The sequence below is a fragment of the Buceros rhinoceros genome, unplaced genomic scaffold (assembly GCF_000710305.1).
Source record: "Buceros rhinoceros silvestris isolate BGI_N320 unplaced genomic scaffold, ASM71030v1 scaffold25159, whole genome shotgun sequence".
In the NCBI taxonomy this organism is placed as follows: domain Eukaryota; kingdom Metazoa; phylum Chordata; class Aves; order Bucerotiformes; family Bucerotidae; genus Buceros; species Buceros rhinoceros.
The window spans coordinates 74,835-93,290 of NW_010434156.1; the positions used below are offsets into that span (position 1 = coordinate 74,835).

Genomic DNA, 18,456 nt, shown 5'->3' on the forward strand with positions numbered 1-18,456 from the left:
GCCATTCCTGCCGTCTTTGTCATGAATGCTGGCGCCTGATGCCAGCTCCTGTTATGTTCTTGCAGTTTCTTCCTGTTCGCTGACAAACGCGCTGTGTAATGAAGTGCCACGCTGTGTGGTTAGTTACAGAGGTTTGAGTAACAGTAGTGTCTTACTATACTTTTATTTATCTGTTCTAGATAATTTGTGCAATGGAAAGTTCCACAAACACCTCCAAGACCTGTTTGCTCCACTTGTTGTTAGATATGTCGATCTGATGGAGTCCTCAATTGCACAGTCAATTCACAGGGGCTTTGAGCGGGAGTCATGGGAGCCAGTAAAGTAAGGAAACCTCCTTTGATACAATTGCAATTTGGGTGCAAATGGATGGAGATTCATACAGAGATGAATTAGCAAACATTAGACTGGACATGCAGAAAGTGCTTTAAATTTTCTAGTTTAATGATAAAAATAGAAGTCTTGATCTCTTCAGGGTTTTCAAGTTAGTGAGGGGAATGGTATTTGCCGTTTGAAATGCTTTGCTGCCTCTGTTTGAACCGTGTGCCTTTGGACGTGGGAGCATGAAAATGTGAAAACCTTCTTAGTTGGCATGGCTTTTTGGATCCCGTTCTAAAAGGCCTTTTCCAGTGCTGCTTTTGAACTCAAATAGCTCTTTTTCAGAACAGAAGACCTTGCTTCGCTATGTTCAGCCCAGCCCTATAACCTGTGTGAGACACTGCTGCGCTCAGTTTTTCCAATACTCATTTTTTCCACCCACCCCGTGAGGGATAGTGCAGCGTTGTGCTTCTTGCATCGGTCCCACGGCTGATGGCTGCGCATGTCCCAGGCAGCTCTGCCGGGTCCCAGCTCCCTTGCCTGTAGGATTAGGCATGCAGAAACCATAGTGAAACATCGACGAGATGATTCAAGCAGAGTTGATTGTTAAATCTGGAGAGCCAGGAATTTACCAGCAAGAGATGAGTAGCCTGAGAGAAACCAAACTGAGCTCAAGAGCTGGTGACTGAAAAAAACATGGCATGTGCTTTGAATTACTGTTGTTATTTCACAGGTTTTGAAGCATTGTTGAACCTTGTCACACTTGCTTTGAAAAGCCAAATCAGATCCTACAAAGGAAAAGAACTGACTTTTCCTTCTCATAAAGGTATTGAAAGAGAAGGATCGACCTTTTGCAAACAGTGTGAGTCTGATGGTGCCACAGACAGGGCATTGGGACCAGGTGACCTCTGGGGATACTGTTTTCCCGGCTTTTTTGTGATTCTCTAGGCAAAGTTCAGTGACGCTGCACTCGCAGAGGTTGCTGTGTAAAAGAACGTGTGGTCTTTCAGGGCTTTTCACACCAAATATGTTCCATTTACGAGGAAAAGAGATTTTGTTCAGCAGCCAGCCTCCCATATGCAACCTAGAGTCTGAGTACCCAGGTTTTTTCCTTTCTTTCTTTCATGTGCATCTTCAGCATCCGTAAGGATTTTGCCTGCCAAATCTCAGGCCTTTTCTTGACACCTGGTCATCCCCTCTGTTTTGAGAGAGATTAAGTGGCTGGCGTTCAGCAGCCTCTCTCCCTTTCCATTTGCTGTCTCTGGCCTGCAGGCTAACGGGATTAAAAATCCTGAAAAATCTTGTTTCAAATAAGCAGATGTGACCCAGAAAACATAAAAGAAATAGATCTTCCGAGTAGGAGAATGCCATTTTTACAGCCACTCCTTCAAGCAGAATTGCACTTCGAAGTTAGCGTTAACATTAACTTTCATTTCAGGGCTCTGCTTTAGTAATGAATATCTTTGTATTCCTTGTCTGTTATGAAACAGTCACAGTTAACTCTGCGTACCTGCCTGCCTCAGTCGAGCAGTCAATAAGCGATTCATTCTGCTTTCTTCTTTTGTCAGAAGCCGACATAATTTGGGCTTTTAATGAATTTAGTGGCTTACCTATAGATGTCCGTAAGTACTTGGCTGTCAAAATGCTTTGTTCCTGGGTATGCCATTATCTATCATTTTCAAGTTATCTTCGATAGTTGTAGAAGATCTTTTCCTAGTTCTCTTGTAATGGTTATTCCCTTCTGGAGTTCCAGTGACAGAGTGCTTTGAGCATTGCAGTTTCAAGCGAAAGCCCAGGATGGATGATCTGTCTTACAGACTTGGGTATTTAAAAGATTTCTTCCAGCAGGAAAGTGGGTGCTTTTCACAAGAAGCTTGTCTTCGTCTGGTGAAAAGATATACTCCAGGGGTTTTCTTCGCTAGTGTTTTTTTTATTCTTGTGTCTCTCACACAAAAGTGCAAGTTGCAAATGTGGTGTGACCTGCTGACAGAAGCACCGGTGGATGCACAGAGGGTGGCACATGCAGTGTAAGGGAAAAGAGGGGTGTCATTCCTAGGATCTGATGACACTTTTGATGCACTGTTCAGAACTAAATGTTAAGGCATCTTCATCTTTTACCTCCTGGGCAGACCACCTGCTCCTCTTTGTCTGATCGACAGGGAATTTGCAGAAAAACTCAAGTCAAAGACTTGGTTTATCTGATTGGCCCTCCTATATCTACTGCCTTCTCCCCGCACATGTCCGTGTGTAGCACAGTTGAATTTTTGGCCATTGATTCTCAAATAGTTTGGACCAAAAAAAAAAAAAGGACTAGCCAATTCCCATCCAAGTCGTGGCCTTCCATTGCCACCTCTCCAGCAGAGCTTTTTGGGAACTGGGAACACTTCAGTATGTTTTTCCCATGGCTTTTTGTGGCTTTGAAGAAAGGCCTTCGGGTTGGCCCGAAAAGGTAGATCATCGTGGCTGTCTGTTCCACCGAGCTTGCTGTTGTCCTGCTTTGGATCTCTACCGTGAAGTGTGAGAAGGAAATCTCATTATCTCCTGTTAACCAAGTAATTATTCCAAAATACAGAGTCTTTTGAAAGGGTTTCTCTATACTCATGCTTGCAATCAAGGCTGAAATATGTAGCCCTCCATAACCTGACCAGATGGCAGTTTGCGAGCATGTATTTCTTCTATTTTCATTGCTGAATACTCTGCACCTTATGCTACGAGGAGTTAGGTATAGGAATCACAAACAGTGAAAGAGATACTGTAAAGTATTGAAAACATGGGGGAAGGGGGGGGAAGCATCGATGTAATGTGCTCATGAGGGCTATGTAATCTGCCTCTGCAGAGCTGCTGAATTTGCAGGGGGTCCGTGCCCTATAGCTAGAGCAGCTGGTGTGCTTGTATGAATCCACGCAGAGAAATGTGGAACACTTGTCCTTCGCACAGTCATCCAAATACGGAGGATACAGAGTAGGTCTGTTCTCTGGTGAGTTGAGAGGTCTTGGAAAAGTAGGGTTTGCAATGGGGGTTTTTTTCGTGCTAGCTTCTCAGAGAACGCTGATTTATCTTGCAGCCAGCAGACACGTATGTGTGTGTGTCTCTCTCTCTGTGTGTCTGTGTTGAAAGATCTTTTTAAGCAAATGCTAAAGGCAGTGCAGTGACAACCAATTTCAAGTGCTTGACTAGGACGTTACTCATTGACCTATGGCTGTCTCTACCGCACTGTAATCCTGGCTTTAGCACCTATTAATTGCTTACTAACCCTTCACAAACTATTGATAAATGTATCATTAATGTAAGCGTGAGAACTTAAAACAGTATGATTACACTAATCATTTGATGAGGTTGTACTACTAATGCTAGTGAAAAATGTTTCCTTTAAAAGAAGTACCATTGTAGTGGAAATGAGTAGATTTGTTACTAATCTGGGTGTCAGTCAGAGGAAGAGCGCTGATTTGACTGCCTACTTCGCATCAAGGCTTTTGTGAGAAGATTTGCTCCTGAGCGTTGGCTCAGCCTAGGCGGTGAGGTGGTGAGCCTTCATAGTGATGGAAGGGACGGGAACTTGCGTCTTCCACCACTAAGCTGTTTCTGGTATCCCGTAAGAGCTGAGCACTTAAATGTGGACAAAGGTCTCGTTTAGCTCTGTTCTGAAGCCAGGAGACAAGTCAGTAAAAATACTGTGGTTTTTCGGCCCTCCTTTCAGCACTAGGGCAGCTCTACAGGAGCATACCCTGTGCAATTGGACTTGTTTTCCGTGATCAGTGCTACAGTATAGCGTGAGCATTGGGATGTGGTCCAGGGGTGTGTTGCCAGACTGTTTGCACTGAGAATTTCCCAGCAGGCAGTACAGGTGAAAGCCGTTTACACAGCTAACAGACACAAACGGGGGTGAATCGGAAGAAGCCAAGAAAACAAGCGGTACAGCTCCAGAGTGTGCGTCTTTTATCAAATGTATCAGGATCCAGTCCTGAAGCTGAGTCGTCTTAAATCAGACAGCCCTCATCTTGTTGATGCAAATGCCCACATTCCCTGCCTGATGGCTGAGGTTATATTTAGCCATCTATATTAAATAGGCATGGCTGGCTTCTAGAAACAGTTTCTCATCTTGGACCTGTAGTTTTATGGTCTGAGCAACTGCAGGCTGGAACATTTGTTGGTAATATTAATCATTTTTTACAGGTCTCACTGCAACTGTTAGTCAGATAATTAGATCGGTTGAACCTGCAAAACTGTGCATGTTAATTCAGGGGAATATTTTTAAAATTAGTTACTGTATGTTAACATAATATACTCCATTATTTTGCTGTTTTGTCTTGTTTTAAGAGTACTAACTTATTCTTGCAACATATCCTTGCATCAGCAAAATAATGTGTGTATAAAAGAAATATGTTTCCGTGTGAATATAGTATACTGTTTACTCTAGAAGTCATATTTTATTAATACAGTGTTTTTATTAATATAACACTGTCACTTCTTGAATTTTAATATTAAAACCAAAGGTCCTCTGATTTATGTATTTACCATCTGGCTAAGTTATTTAAGTTGCTTTTCCTTATACATTTATATGTTGTCCACCTCTTGCTATTTCTTTATTCATTCCATATCAGTATCTAACCACATGCACTGCCATGTCTGAAGATTTAACACTCTCTCAATCACTATGGAGTCTGTGTCTCATTCAATAATCATATCATCTTAATAGCAGATACAGTATGAATGGAGACAATGGACAGCTTTGTTACGTTAGCAGTTTCTCCTATCTGCTTACCACCTAACAAAGAGAGCAAGCAGATACGGTGGAAAAAATCTACTAAGAATCATAGAAACAAAAGAAAACAAGAACGTACTTTTTTTCCCCCCCACTAGAAAACTAACTCCACTAGACAAAGTCTTTGGATTGTGGTTTTGCTCCCCAGCAAGGGATTTTATTCGCAAAGGGAGAATGAGGGTAAAGTCCATTCCCTAAGACTTGCCACCAATGACAAGCTGAACTGTTGCAGAGGTGTGATTCAAATCTGTTGCAGTAAGAAACGGAGTTCAAAATAGGACTCAAGAGAGATGCTAAGATTTTAATATTCTTTGAAAGACATAGTGTATAATTTGCTTCTTTTCCAAGAGTCCAGAAAATGCTGCCTGTAGAGTAATTAATTTTACCCAGGGGAATGGGAGAGACCTCCTCAGGTGTCATGTCCTGGTGCAGTCACTGCAGCTGGGAAGCACGAGTGCTGAAGCTGCGCCCATGCACATCGATAGAAAAACTTCCAGTAGCTTCAGCAGTGCAGGTTGAAGCCAAAATCCTGAAGCTTTCATTCCATTTTTACTGAGCCCAAATAATGATCTAGTGAAAATGGTGTCAAAGCACCTCAAATGTTTTGTTCCTCAAATGGGACTGTAAAACCCTCTGAGGATTGTGTCCTAGGGTGCCATGTACTGTTACTAGATTAAGGCAGAAACAAGATACACGTCTGAAACTGGCTTCTGATTCCCAGGTTTTTTGCATGAGATTTAACTGTGATGAGGTACTCATTAAAAGAGAATTAGAGCAATGGTAGCATCTAGCCCACTGAAATACGTCAGGGGTTTTTCAGACTGTGGGCATGCAGTGCTGTTACACCACGTGCTATTTCAGGAGAGCACTTTGCATCAAATTAATACACTGGCCCACTTTTTAAAGACCTCTATGTGCATAACAGTTGCATGTCTAAAAATATTCACTGAAACCGTGATGCCCAAGTTTTAAATGAACTTTTGAATCACCCCACGGCCCGTTTCCAGCCAAGGAGCACTCGTATAGCAGTCCTGAATTTATTAGGTGCACATGTAGAGCTGGGCAACCTGTGGCTCCCGTTTTCTCTGCACCCAGGAATGCAAGGGCAGGATCAGGGCAGGAGTCTTCGGCGAGTAAGAACCTCGTCGTTCACCGTTTCATTTCTCCAGATTAGCTCATTTTGTTATTTGTAGAGTACAAAATAAACAGAGAGGTTTGGAGTGAAATCCTGACCCCTGAATTTGGTGGGAAGAAAAACTCTTACGGACTTCTGCAGGGCTGGAATGCCGGGGTCTCTGTTGTTATTTTGAATCCTATTTCTCTAATAGATCTCTTAGTTTAGCTCCTTCACCCAGTCTAACGGCCTGTGCAAGAACTGAGACTCCCTTCCTTCCGAGAGAGATTTTTCTGAGGAAAGGCTGCTCTCTGCACTTTGAAATGGTATCAGGACGTGAAGGTGGAGTTATTTTCTGTGGGTGGTTGAGTATTCTGTTAATTTGCTACTTAGTGATTCTTCTTTTCATTCTGGTTGGTTTGGTTGGTTTTTTTTTTAGAGTAACTTGCTTTTTATTGCAGACTGCAAACCCAGTACACTTAAGCTTCCATACTCATGCTTCTTTCCAAAATGTTTTGCTTTGGTTTTTTAACTGTCCTTGTGCTGTGAACTTTGCAGATTTGTTTATGAGTGTCACGTGCTTCTGCTACATCTGCATTGTCACTGTTATGGTATTTTTTCTTTCTGTCTGTTTCTTCCACAGGAGTTTAACAAGTAATCTGCCCAATGTGAATCTACCAAATGTGAATCTCCCTAAAGTACCAAATCTACCAGTTAACATCCCGCTAGGCATCCCACAAATGCCTAGCTTTTCTGCACCGTCATGGATGGCTGCTATTTATGATTCTGAGTGTGTATTCAGTTCAAATTAGATCTCATTTAAATTTAAAGTAATCTTGGCATGGATATGTATTGTTTGTTTCTGTGCATTATATAAAACTTTAAAGAGTGATACAGTTAATTAGATGTTTTCTGAATGAGACACGAGTGAATTTCTGGCATGTGTATTTTGAGGGTTTTTGTATAAATCTTGAAAATTTGTCTTACTCCCACTGAGAGTTTGAGCAAGTATCTTACTTTACAAAATAGCTGTCAAAAATGGGACATGGTCTGAACCACATACAAACCGCAGAACTTATAATGCGACATTATGTGTCTCGGCAGAGTTAAGTCCAAAAGAGATGAAGAACCAATTTCAGTGCCAGTCAATGAATTTCTGTGGACCAGATGTAGATCTAAAAGTGAATTTTATCTAATGTAACTCCGCATTTCCCAGATAATAGTTTTTTACTTGATTTTGATGAAAGTTTAATAAAGAACAACAGTTTTTATTCACGTTGGGGGAGGTCCCAGAGAGCAATTAAAGCTCCATAGCCATTATTACAGCCTGAATAATGCTGTGACCAACTAAAGAAAGACATTTTCAACATGAGCTTTAGATTACGGCCTGGAAAGTTGGGCACAGTGTCAAAGAAGTCGATCTGTAGGAGCCTTATGCTCCCAGCTCCCTGTCCGAGCATCCCAGGGTGCCTGGGTGGAGCTCGGGGCACATACTGCAAATCCTGAGCACAGATTAGGCTCTTCTTACAGCACATTTCTCTTAAAGGTCCTGGCTACAAAGCAGTGTGGAGAGTGGTACACAGTGGGCTCAACCCAAATCCTGTCATTTGAGATAGCTCATGTCCCAAGCTGTCCAGGAACTAAGATTTTGCCGTTTCTCCTTCTAAATTCCTAGCGTTACTGAGGGTTGGCGTGGGGTGGTCTCAGCCAGCACTGCACAGATGTGTTGCTTTTTTCCTACCTTCTCACTTAAAAGATGAAACTCGAAAAAAAAAACCAACCCCAAAACTACCCCCTTCACTGCAATGAAACACCCTCGATTACATCTACACCTGGAGTCCACCAAAACGCCTCTGCCATAGGCCTCGTGCAGGCTGTGTTGCAGAGCAGCAGTAACGAACCAAAGTAAATCAAATTGATGTTTGATTTTTAAATAGATTTTTTAAACTTTTAAAGTACTAGCACAGTCGTTTATGTTTCAAAGCTATACAACTCATATTCATGCTAAGATAGCTATATTAAAGGCTAGCTTAGGCAGTTGTCTGTAAAGAGTACTTGAAAGTTTTAATCTTTCTCTGTGCATGCTTTGTGGTATTGCCTGTGAAAAGATAAGAATCATGTCATGACAGAAAATTGGATAATCCCTCTGAAAACACTTGAGCATCAATGGTACGTTGCAGCTGCCTGCATGATTAGAGCAACGGCGGTGCTCACAAGCAAGATACTAACAGTGCGACTTGGACATGAATGTACTGGATTGTTTACTTGTATGGAGCCCTAATCCAAAGTGAGAAAAAGACCAAGAATAATATTTCTAAAATTTTGCAACCAAATGGATGTCATAATGTTGCTGTAGAACACACCAATTATTATATTTGTACGTATTTCATCCAGACATAAATTCATGCAGTTCCCAAACTGGGTTGAGGCTGTTAAAGCTTATTTATACCCAAGCTCAGGTCTGAACCAGGGACAACTAAACTGGCAGTGGACAAACACTCGAGACTGTTGTACAAACCCTGGTTACAGGAAATGCCTGATTCTTTATCTTTTCATCTCCCTGGTTTCCTTTTGCTCACCCTTCCCCTCCATCAAGGACATGTTACCTGTTGCCTAGTGTCAGATATGTTTCTCCTACAACCGAGACGATTCATTCTTTATCTCGTTAACTCGGATAGCGCAGGACCCCTCAGGACCCCTCTAGCATGTTGGGACCGTGGTTCTCACCTTGCAGTAGCTGTGTATGCATTAGCTCCAATCTCCTCGAGCATTAACTGAATGCAGCTGGCATCTGTCACAATAGAAACACCCTCCCTCATCTGTTTCTATAGATGATGTCAGCACAAGTGGTAATGCATGGTGTGTTAAATATCTTCTAACTTACTGTGTTAGCATTAGTGGTATGCGAGGAGAGGGGTTGAAACTCTTGAAGCTCCCTTGGTAATTGTTCTGGAAAAAAAAAAAGTGAGAGGAAAGGAGAGAGGGAGAGAAAATGGTTTTGGATGCATAAATTTCTCTGCACAAACAGAGTGCAATCCAGTTCTGTATTTTTATTCTGTAGGTGAAGGTTTGAGATATAATTATACTGTGAAAAGAACCGGTGTAGCTACACACTGCAGGACCAAAGACTTCCATCCGGGCAGGGGTGTGGGTATGAGAATATACGCCTGGGAGAGAAATTCAAAGTTTTCTAACAGACCAAAGATGTTGCAAAATAAATTTTTTTGTAAGATGGAAATTTGTTGTCCTATAGATGCCTTTGCAAGAGGCAGATCTGTGAAAAGGTGCAGTGGTCAGTCCCACCAAAACTCCTGGATATGAGACGTCTAGTGCCCTTAGCTCGATTGATTTACCCAATTTTTTTTTCAGCTGTTCAAGAGATAAAGTGTGTCCTCGCTCACCACTTGTTAGCACTGTCCCTTACCTGGAAACAGGGTGGGGACAAGGCAAAGTCCAGGTATAATTCGGAGGTGGGAGAATTGCATGAAACCCTAAATCTTAATAACTGCATACAGCCTGGTATGGCAGTTATTACTGATCGAGGGTTTTCTACCACGGTTTCTAGCCTTAATTCTTAATAATCACCTGCCTTAATGTGGTTATTAACTAAGGCTGATTTTTACCATACGCACATTCTTCCTGTTAATATGTGTAACTCATGATGTTGTCTTACTCATCTGGTCTGGAAAGTTTTGTGGGTTATGACAGCAAGGTAGATTAGGCAACTGTATGGTAAAACTCAAACCCCTGATGGTGGAGATTGCCAGCATTGTCCTGTGTATGAAACTACTGTCTGCTCTACACTTGTTGCGGGAATGGTCTCCACATCAGGTTACAAAGAGCTTGATGCCACTGCTGACTTTTGTTCTCATTTTGCCTGCTAGCAATGGATCAGGCACCTCAGAAGATCTGTTCTGGAAACTCGATGCCCTACAGACCTTCATTAGGGATTTGCACTGGCCTGAGGAGGAGTTTGGAAAACACTTAGAGCAACGCTTGAAGCTGATGGCAAGTGACATGATTGAGTCCTGCGTGAAAAGGTACGTGTCCATGTCATGTTTCTCATAGAAGCTCACAGGCTGCAACATATTCTTCTGTCTTATTATCAGTGAAGCTTCGCTTCAACCACCATTTATTAGTGGTCCCAGCTCACCTCTGCCCAGCAGGGACGTGGTGGAAAGGAACCCTATTGCTGTGAATTGTGGACTCTCCCAAGCAAGCACTTCTCTGTCGGGACTCTGGAGAGTGCATATGCACAATAAGGCAATAAATTGCCCATTCTTTCAAGCTTTATAGGTAGTTGTATATTTTGGGTGCAGCATGTGAGGTCAAGTCTTTGTAAATGCAGTTTGCTGTCGACGGGGTTGAGTGCTGAAGGCATAGCCCTAAGTAAGATCCCAGCACCCACCTAAAGAACACAGATCCATGTAAAAACAAGCAACAAAGTGATCCCAGAAAGGGAATAGTGTGTAGCTTGGCACGCAGTTTTCACATCTGCTGCCGATTGAGAAAAGCTGTTGTATCATCAGCCACATTCTAGGATATTCACCTGCAGATCTTCCAAAGCAGAGATTCTTTAAAAAACTTACATACAGGCAGCTGTCATTTTGAAAGGAAAATGTAAAGGTTAAATTTCCAACCTTTCCACTGTAATTTTTCTCCAGTTGGCATCAGAGGTGATAATGTGGGAGGAAAAAATTAACTTTGCGTTCCATTGTGCAGAAATTAATAGACAAAGAGACGAACGAAAGGAAATATGGATGCCAAATACAGCTGGTACATGCTAATATTAGCTGCAATGTGTGATGTGGCTGTTCTGTACCACAATTGCCTGGCCACTGTGCAAGTGTGAGCGTGGCATTTATTGTTCACCCATTCCTCACAGCCTGGGTGTGCAATGTCACAGTCAGGGAGAGCACATTCAGTCCCCAATATGAAGGCAGGAGTTTTGCCCGCTGGAAGGCAGACAGCTCGAGGCTCGCTCTCTCACGATTCTGGACTAAACCTCAGGGCATTTTAGGTGCAACAAGGTGATCGTGATGTCTCTGTCATCGAGCAGGCCCCCCTTTATTGCAGCACCTCACCTTTGGTCCTTTGGCTGGCATGACCGCTGAACTTCAGCTGTCCTCCTGTTATCAGACCATCCTTTAGGAGCAAACCCAGTGCTGGAGCTCAGCTCTCTCAGCTGCCCCAGCACCACCAGTAAAACACTTATTTTCTTCTTTTTTTTCATTTTTAAATTGGAACCAAAGCAGCTTTTGCACTTGCAGTGCAATGATTTATAGAGATCAGACCAGGTTAACTCAGCTGAGATATCTGGAAAAAATAAGCAAGTTTCCAGGTATATCTGAAGAAGGGCTTGTGTGCCTGAAAGCCAGGGTTTTTATCCCCAACTGCTTCAACCTTTCTACAAATATGTTGCCCCTCTGTAAAAACCTGGCCCAGCTTGTAATGGTATGACTATATATAAAGGTTCTGAGCATAAGTAAGTAGGAACATGCTCGTCTCTGCGAGGAGATGGAAAATCCCAGTCACTTTGGGTCCTTTCAGTAATTATCAAGATTCTAGTCCCCGAGTCCAGGCTAAATCTGGCACTGGTAATTAAATCAGTTCAAATGCCACTGCTGATGTAAACCAATATGCTGCCTTCCCTATTTATATCACCTGCAAACAGGGCCTGGCTAAGGTTTCTTTAGCAATTTCAGTTTGACACAACATTTTTCTTCGCGTCTGTCTCTGAACTGTTGAATACCATGGGGGAGCCACCCCGCCTTCCGCACTCGTCGTATTTTGGTGCTGTCAGGAAAGCAGCCCTTGCAAGGAAGGCCTGTTCCGCTAATAAATCCGGGCAGAAGGACCTGTGTACCAGCTCAGATTCTGATCCCCCGAACAGGAGTTTCACATTTGTAAATGAGTTTCCATTTGCATAACCCTTGGGGGATCGTTCAAGATCAGAGTTATTCCTGAGCTGCAGCTGATATTATTTGTTACTTCTAAATTGAAGCTCCTATGTTAATTTGTTGGCAGATTCTGTCTGATGTGATAATTGTTCTGTGCTGGGTTAGATTAGTGAAGTACCTCCGGAATCTGCAGAGGGACTCCAAAGAAAGGCAAGGCAATGCCCTCCGTACTGCAGAGTATTCCCCAAGGCAGAGACACAAATGCCGTGGTATTTTAAAACATGACACGAGATCCAATCCTGTAGTCCTTGCCCAACAAAGCTCTTGGTGTAACACGGGTTGTCACTGCCGGGGCTGTCACGTTTGAGCTTAGTGAAGCCTGAGGAGAGCAGTGAGGTGTGGGCTTGTGCACAACCGCGCCCATGCATTTTGCAGCTGTGTTCGGGTGAATATGTGTGGTTCAGGGAAACCACTTCTGTGTGCTGGGAACTTTCAGCCACCGAATGCAATTCATGTAGACCTAAAAATTCAGTGATCTGGCAACGTCATTTCAGCCAAGCGATGAACAAGTTTCTGTTATTTGTGGTTGATATCGTGGATCAATAGGAGCTTCCTTTACTGCATCAGGCTTGGCGCTTGTCTGTGGTGATAAATCAAAAACACAACCAAATTATAGGTGTAGATTGACACTGCTGTCTGTAACTTCATCACGCTGTTTCTCAAGCATGAGAACGTCATGGTTTCCCTGAAACCATTGCACATGTAAATAATGTATATTCTGTAAAGTGGGTTTCTTTTTAATCTGGAAAATCATTTTTTGTAAAAGCACGTTTGTAACAATTATGCTGTAACACTCCCAGCAGCATTTGGCTTTCTGGTTTCTCGAACTCTTCTATTGTTTCACATTATTATTGTTAGCTTCAGTATGTTTAAAAGCAACTGAAACATCTTTTTCTACTTTCCTTAACAGAACCAGGATTGCATTTGAAGTAAAGCTGCAGAAAACCAGCCGATCAACAGATTTCCGAGTCCCTCAATCAATATGCACCATGTTTAATGTCATGGTGGATGCCAAAGCTCAGTCAACAAAGCTTTGCAGTATGGAAATGGGCCAAGAGGTAAAAATCAGGTTCTTCCTTTCACAGCTTTTAAAGGCAATGCCATGAAATTTCCTATCTCATGTTGTATCAGTTGTGGATTTAGCCTTCCTTATAGCGTGTGCAGATGAATATGCAGGGGGGTGTTCTCAGATAAATCTAATGAATATAAACATTCGGCATCCCCGACACTTTAGGAGCAGCTTTTGCAAGGACTGTGGTATGCATAAGGTATCTCTTAAGCTTGGTTGATGCATGATGACTGCATATACTGAGTCATTAACTGCACCTTGGTGTCTGCACCGAGCCAGGTGTCGGCAACACTTTCTCTATATGACTATTTTCTGTAGACAAACATAAGGAAAACAGAAGTGCCAAGTTGTTGCTGTGATGTTTGTAAGGAAAAAAAAAAAACAAGCAAAAACCAAAACACCAAAATAAATAACTTCCAAAAGTAGATTGAATTCCAGCTGCTGTGACTGCCTTGCCTGCAGGCTGTAATCAGCACGCTTGATCCTGGATTTCCAGGTTCTTAATGACTCAAGTTTCCAAACAGAAACCTGTTTTAATTAATATCTGATAATTTTTTTCTTCTGAAGCCATAGTTGCAGGTTGAAATTCATTAATCTATGAATTAGAAAGACATGGTAAATTGCATTAAATGCGTCATGATGATCATTTTGATACAGTGGCTTCAAGCAAAATTAAATATTCATACAGCAGTCTAGAAAAAATTCACAAATACTGTTTGGCTCTCCTGTCCCGCTGCTTGTCAGCATTTCCTAGATAAGCCCTTTCGCTACAACTTTCCATGGTCCGATTTTTGCAGTGAATCATTGCAAGTTGTTTTGGGGTTTTTTTTTTAGTTGTTTCCCTCACCCTGCTCCTATGAGCGGACTTGCTTCAAAGGCCACTGGATGCAGCAGGGATCCTTGCCCTGATGTCAGTGGTGTTTGGATCAGATCCAGCTGTTCCTTTAATGTTTCCTAGACATGTTTCAGTTACAACATTTTATTTGTGACAGTCACCTTGCAAGGGAGGTTTCATACTGCTCATCATCAGGTTCTTCCCTTGTCCTCCAGGTCAACTGAGCAGATCTTGAGTGGGCTTTTGTTGTCTAAGCCTGGACATGAACTTCTCTGTTATCTTCTGTTCCCTATTCATGCCCATTTATAGAATCACGGAATCATTTCAGTTGGAAGAGACCTTTAAGATCATCAAGTCCAACCATTAACTCAGCACTCCCAAGTCACCACTAAATCATGTCCCTCAGCACCACACCTACAGGTCTTTTAATGGGGACTCCACCACTTCCCTGGGCAATCTGGGCCAGGGCTTGACAACCCTTTCGAGGAAAAAAGTTTTCCTAATGTCCAGCCTAAACCTCCACTGGCACATCTTGAGGCTGTTTCCTCTCATCCTATTGCTTGTTCCTGGGGATAAGAGACCAACCCCCACCTTATTACAACCTCCTTTCAGGTAGCTGTAGAGAGCGATAAGGTCTCCCCTAAGCCTCCTTTTTTCCAGGCTAAACAACCCCAGTTCCCTCAGCTGGTCTTCATAGGGCTGTTCTCTAGACCCTTTGCCAGCTTTGTTGCCCTTCTCTGGACACGCCCCAGCACCTCAATATCCTTCTTACAGTGAGGGGCCCAAAACTGGACACAGTATTCAAGGTACAGCCCCACCAGTGCTGAGTACAGGGGGACAATCACTTCCCCATTCCTGCCGGCCACACTATTTCTGATACAAAGCAGAATGCTGTTGGCTAGGATGCTCCTGGCCAAATCTTCCCAAATCCCTCAGCCTGCAGCTGCAGCAACATCTGCCCTGGCAGTGCCCCATTGGCAAGGAAGGGCCGTGGTTGTGATGCTGTCCACTGCAAACCAGGCTCAAACCCTTGTGCATTATGCAAGCACTGTCCCTGGGGATGAGGATGTTTTGGAGATCCAGCAGACTCCAGTATCATGACAGAGCGAGCTCACAGCATTCATAAAGCTGTCAGGTTAAGTATTCAGATGGCACGAGACTGATAACATCAGCTGCATCTGGATAACGTAGCTTGACCGGGCACTTGCTGCATCTTTCCATCCTAACTTGTGATGCTCTGTGCTTGCCACAGTTTCCTCCAAATTTTGAGCATCGGTCCTAATGCATGTTCGGCCTGAGTCAAATGGCAAGGCAGAGGGGAGCAGGCGGCAGTGCTGTTCTTGGCTGCAGTGGGGATTAGCTCTGCAAGTCTGCCTGTGCCGCTTCAAGAAGGTGTTTAGTACGGCAGCTTGGAGACAGCCTAGCTCCTTTGGCAAGCAGCAGTTGCTGGGGCATGAGGTTTTTAACAGATAGCTAGCTGAACTAATAGACCTGTAAAGCAGATGTAAATTATCGGTGCATAAGTTACTGTTTAGGGTTGCAGAATTTTATACACCCTCCCTTTTTCTTTTCTTCCTTTTAATGACTGTTTCTACCTCCCCCTCCATTTGCTTGTGCCACTCCATTTTTCAGCTACCTCCATCTCCTCTTCTTGAAGCTGTCTAAACCTGTGCACCGAGATGGTCATGCTTGGTGGGGGGTTAAAAGTTGAGATACCGATCTGTGGTTACAGCCCATGAGGGGAGGACAAAATGCTACCCCCCACCTCTTCCAGAACCCAGTGGAAATGATGAAGCAGTCAGATAGGCAGCAGAGGGATGAGAAACTGAGCTTTGAGCCTATGTCTTCCTCCATAATTTGAGGAGCTGGGTCTGTGCATCGTTGAGTCCCCCTGTCCCCGGTGTGTGGCAGCCACATGGCTCAGCCAGGACCACCTGCAGCCCCCCCGGGAGGGATGGACAGGGAGGGAGGGACAGACACAACTCACCGACAGGGCCCTTTGTCAGTGCAGTGGCCACCGCATGGCTCCTAAGATAGATGGTCCCTTTGCAAACAGTTCAAAAGGAGCAAAAAGGGCTTACACTGTCCACCGTGGTGTTCAGGCAGGGGCGTTTTCACGACCTAACTGGAGAAGACATTTTTATAAGAAACAAACTGTGATTTTTCTGATGTTCCAAGCTGTCTGTGGGCAGAGACTCTCTCTCGACATGTTACCTGACCTCACTTCTGCTGCTTCCTTCCCACCCCAAAGGCCTTCTCTTCAAGATTACCTTCAGTTACGCTCACTTTAACAGATACTTGAATGCATTTTGCGAGCATTACCCTGTGAAACAAACACCCATCATTTAATTTCCATTTCCTTGTCTCTAAAGGCAGCTGTTAAGACATTTGGTAAACATACTTTACCATCTTAAATATTTATTTTTCCTCTGAATTTTTAATACATCTAAGGGGATAAATGTATGTATTAAATGTTTCTCAGTTGGTCTAGTATGTTTCTATTTAATATCTAAGGTCAGATGGTCCTTAGAGAAATACAACGTACACACAATCTGTTACATGACAAGGCAAGATACTCATCACATAAAGTCAAGTTGAATCATTGTAGTGCACTGATTATGGATTGTAATAATTGAGCTAATAGAAAGCTGCGACGAACTCGATCGAAAGCAGGGGCTACGCTGAGTAAAGCAAACCAGTTATGCGCTCTTTAACCTCGGGTGTTTCATAAGAAGTGTAGAAGGAGCTGTTAGAAACGCCGGTTTACGAGCCAGGCGCCTGCGAAAGCAGCACCAAGCAGTCAGTTTCTGAACTGCTGCCTTCCCTGACCCCGTCCTGCCAGGGCTCCTCTTCCCGAGGTGGAGCTGGGGCTGCAGCGCAGGCAGTGCAGCATGCGCGTGGCTGCGGCTGCCTGGGGCAGGACCCGTGGCCAAACGGCCCCTATTCTGGTGGTCACTGGTCCCAGCTCCGAGTCTGCCCCAGAGATTGCAGCCACCATGGGAATGAGCGATCAGAGTCCTGCAACACCGCCTTAGTGCATGCACAGGGACCTCTGCTGCCCTCAGAGCTGCGGTTTTACTCCATGAGAGCTCTTCATTTGCTTTTTAAACAAGCTTTTAATTGAAAACGCGTCGGTCAGCGCATTTCGCAGTGTATTGTTTTGCACGTAGCTGGCCATTTTTGAGCTAGAACTCATCACCCAACGGTTGTGAGTTCTTCCGCACACACAGAAAATGCAGTTGCAAAAGGGAAATGTCGTGGGGAAGATACCCCCAATATATGCACAACCCCATCTTCATCTCCTTTAGCAGGTCCTGGCTGTGTATGCCAAGGACATCAGCAGCTCCTACCCACATCCGGCTGCTGACAGCCTTCTTCTTCAGAGGGAAATAAACCCAAAGAGACTGTCAGCAGTTCGGTACAATCCGGTCCCTTCCCCCTGTGTTACTCCTGCAGATACTACAGGGAGCAATCTCCTGACATTTCAGTGAAAGGAGGTTTCAGTCATGTTTCATTTCCCATCGCTTATTGTTTCTGTGCATGATGCTGCTGCTCTCATATGTCCCTTTTTTTTAAAGATTTTGGTTTATTTATTGTTTATCTTCATATCTTCTTTTTCCTGTCTTTTGCACTTTCCTCTTTATTTCTGTCCCAAATCATCTGAAAAGTTTGCTAAAGAGTGGGTAAGTGTGTCCTACTTTTACTTTCTTTTTTCCAAATTCCTGTTATTAATATGTTACTGTCACAGAAAAAAATCCCCAAACTGTAGAGCAGTTCAGAGACTATATCAGTCAGACACTGAGACCAACATCTAGCATTTGTAAAGCCCTCACAGTCTTCCTTCCCAAAGTCTGATTAGTATTTAAAGCAGATTTGTCTCTTTCAATGTGATTTGATGTTAACATTTTAAAACAATATTAATGCCAAGTGGTAATGAATATAGTGACTAGCACCAGTGCTTGAAATGTTTGACTGAAAAATCACATGTTTTGTGTTGGAAAGCAGTCATAATCAGTATTTTCTCAGTCCATTGAAAATAAGAATATACTGTATGTTTTCACTAATTAAATCTTGTATTGGAAACAGGTCTTTTCTAAATTAGTAGAAGACTGTATTTTAGTACCTATTCTAGCCATATTGCAGCTGATTGCATCAGAGCTCCCAAGCTAAGCAAGGTTTGGCATGTGCAGAAATTGGGTTGAAGACTCAGAAACGCTGATGCTGCAGGCACTGGCGTTGGTCAGCTAGTTCTGAGCTCGTGCCACGGGATCTGCCAACAGCCAGGGCTCAGGGCTGCCCTGCCTGCTGGCTTTTGCATGGGACAAAAAGACTCTTCTTGGTTTGTTGGGTGTTTTTTAAATCTATCCTCTAGTCCTTAATTGGAGCCACGTGCCTGCTGAA

At 43.4% G+C, this 18,456-nt stretch overlaps 1 protein-coding gene across 1 annotated transcript in view; it reads left to right on the forward strand.

Annotated features, from left to right (window-relative positions):
- CADPS (Ca++-dependent secretion activator) overlaps positions 1 to 18,456 on the forward strand; it is a gene marked incomplete at its 5' end in the record, with an annotated part of 116,329 nt that overhangs the window by 65,199 nt on the left and 32,674 nt on the right. Inside the window, 4 exons of the mRNA XM_010144327.1 lie at positions 180 to 321; positions 6,835 to 6,981; positions 10,076 to 10,231; positions 13,062 to 13,209. Coding sequence (XP_010142629.1) covers positions 180 to 321; positions 6,835 to 6,981; positions 10,076 to 10,231; positions 13,062 to 13,209 — 593 coding nt within the window. The remainder of the gene's footprint in view (positions 1 to 179; positions 322 to 6,834; positions 6,982 to 10,075; positions 10,232 to 13,061; positions 13,210 to 18,456) is intronic.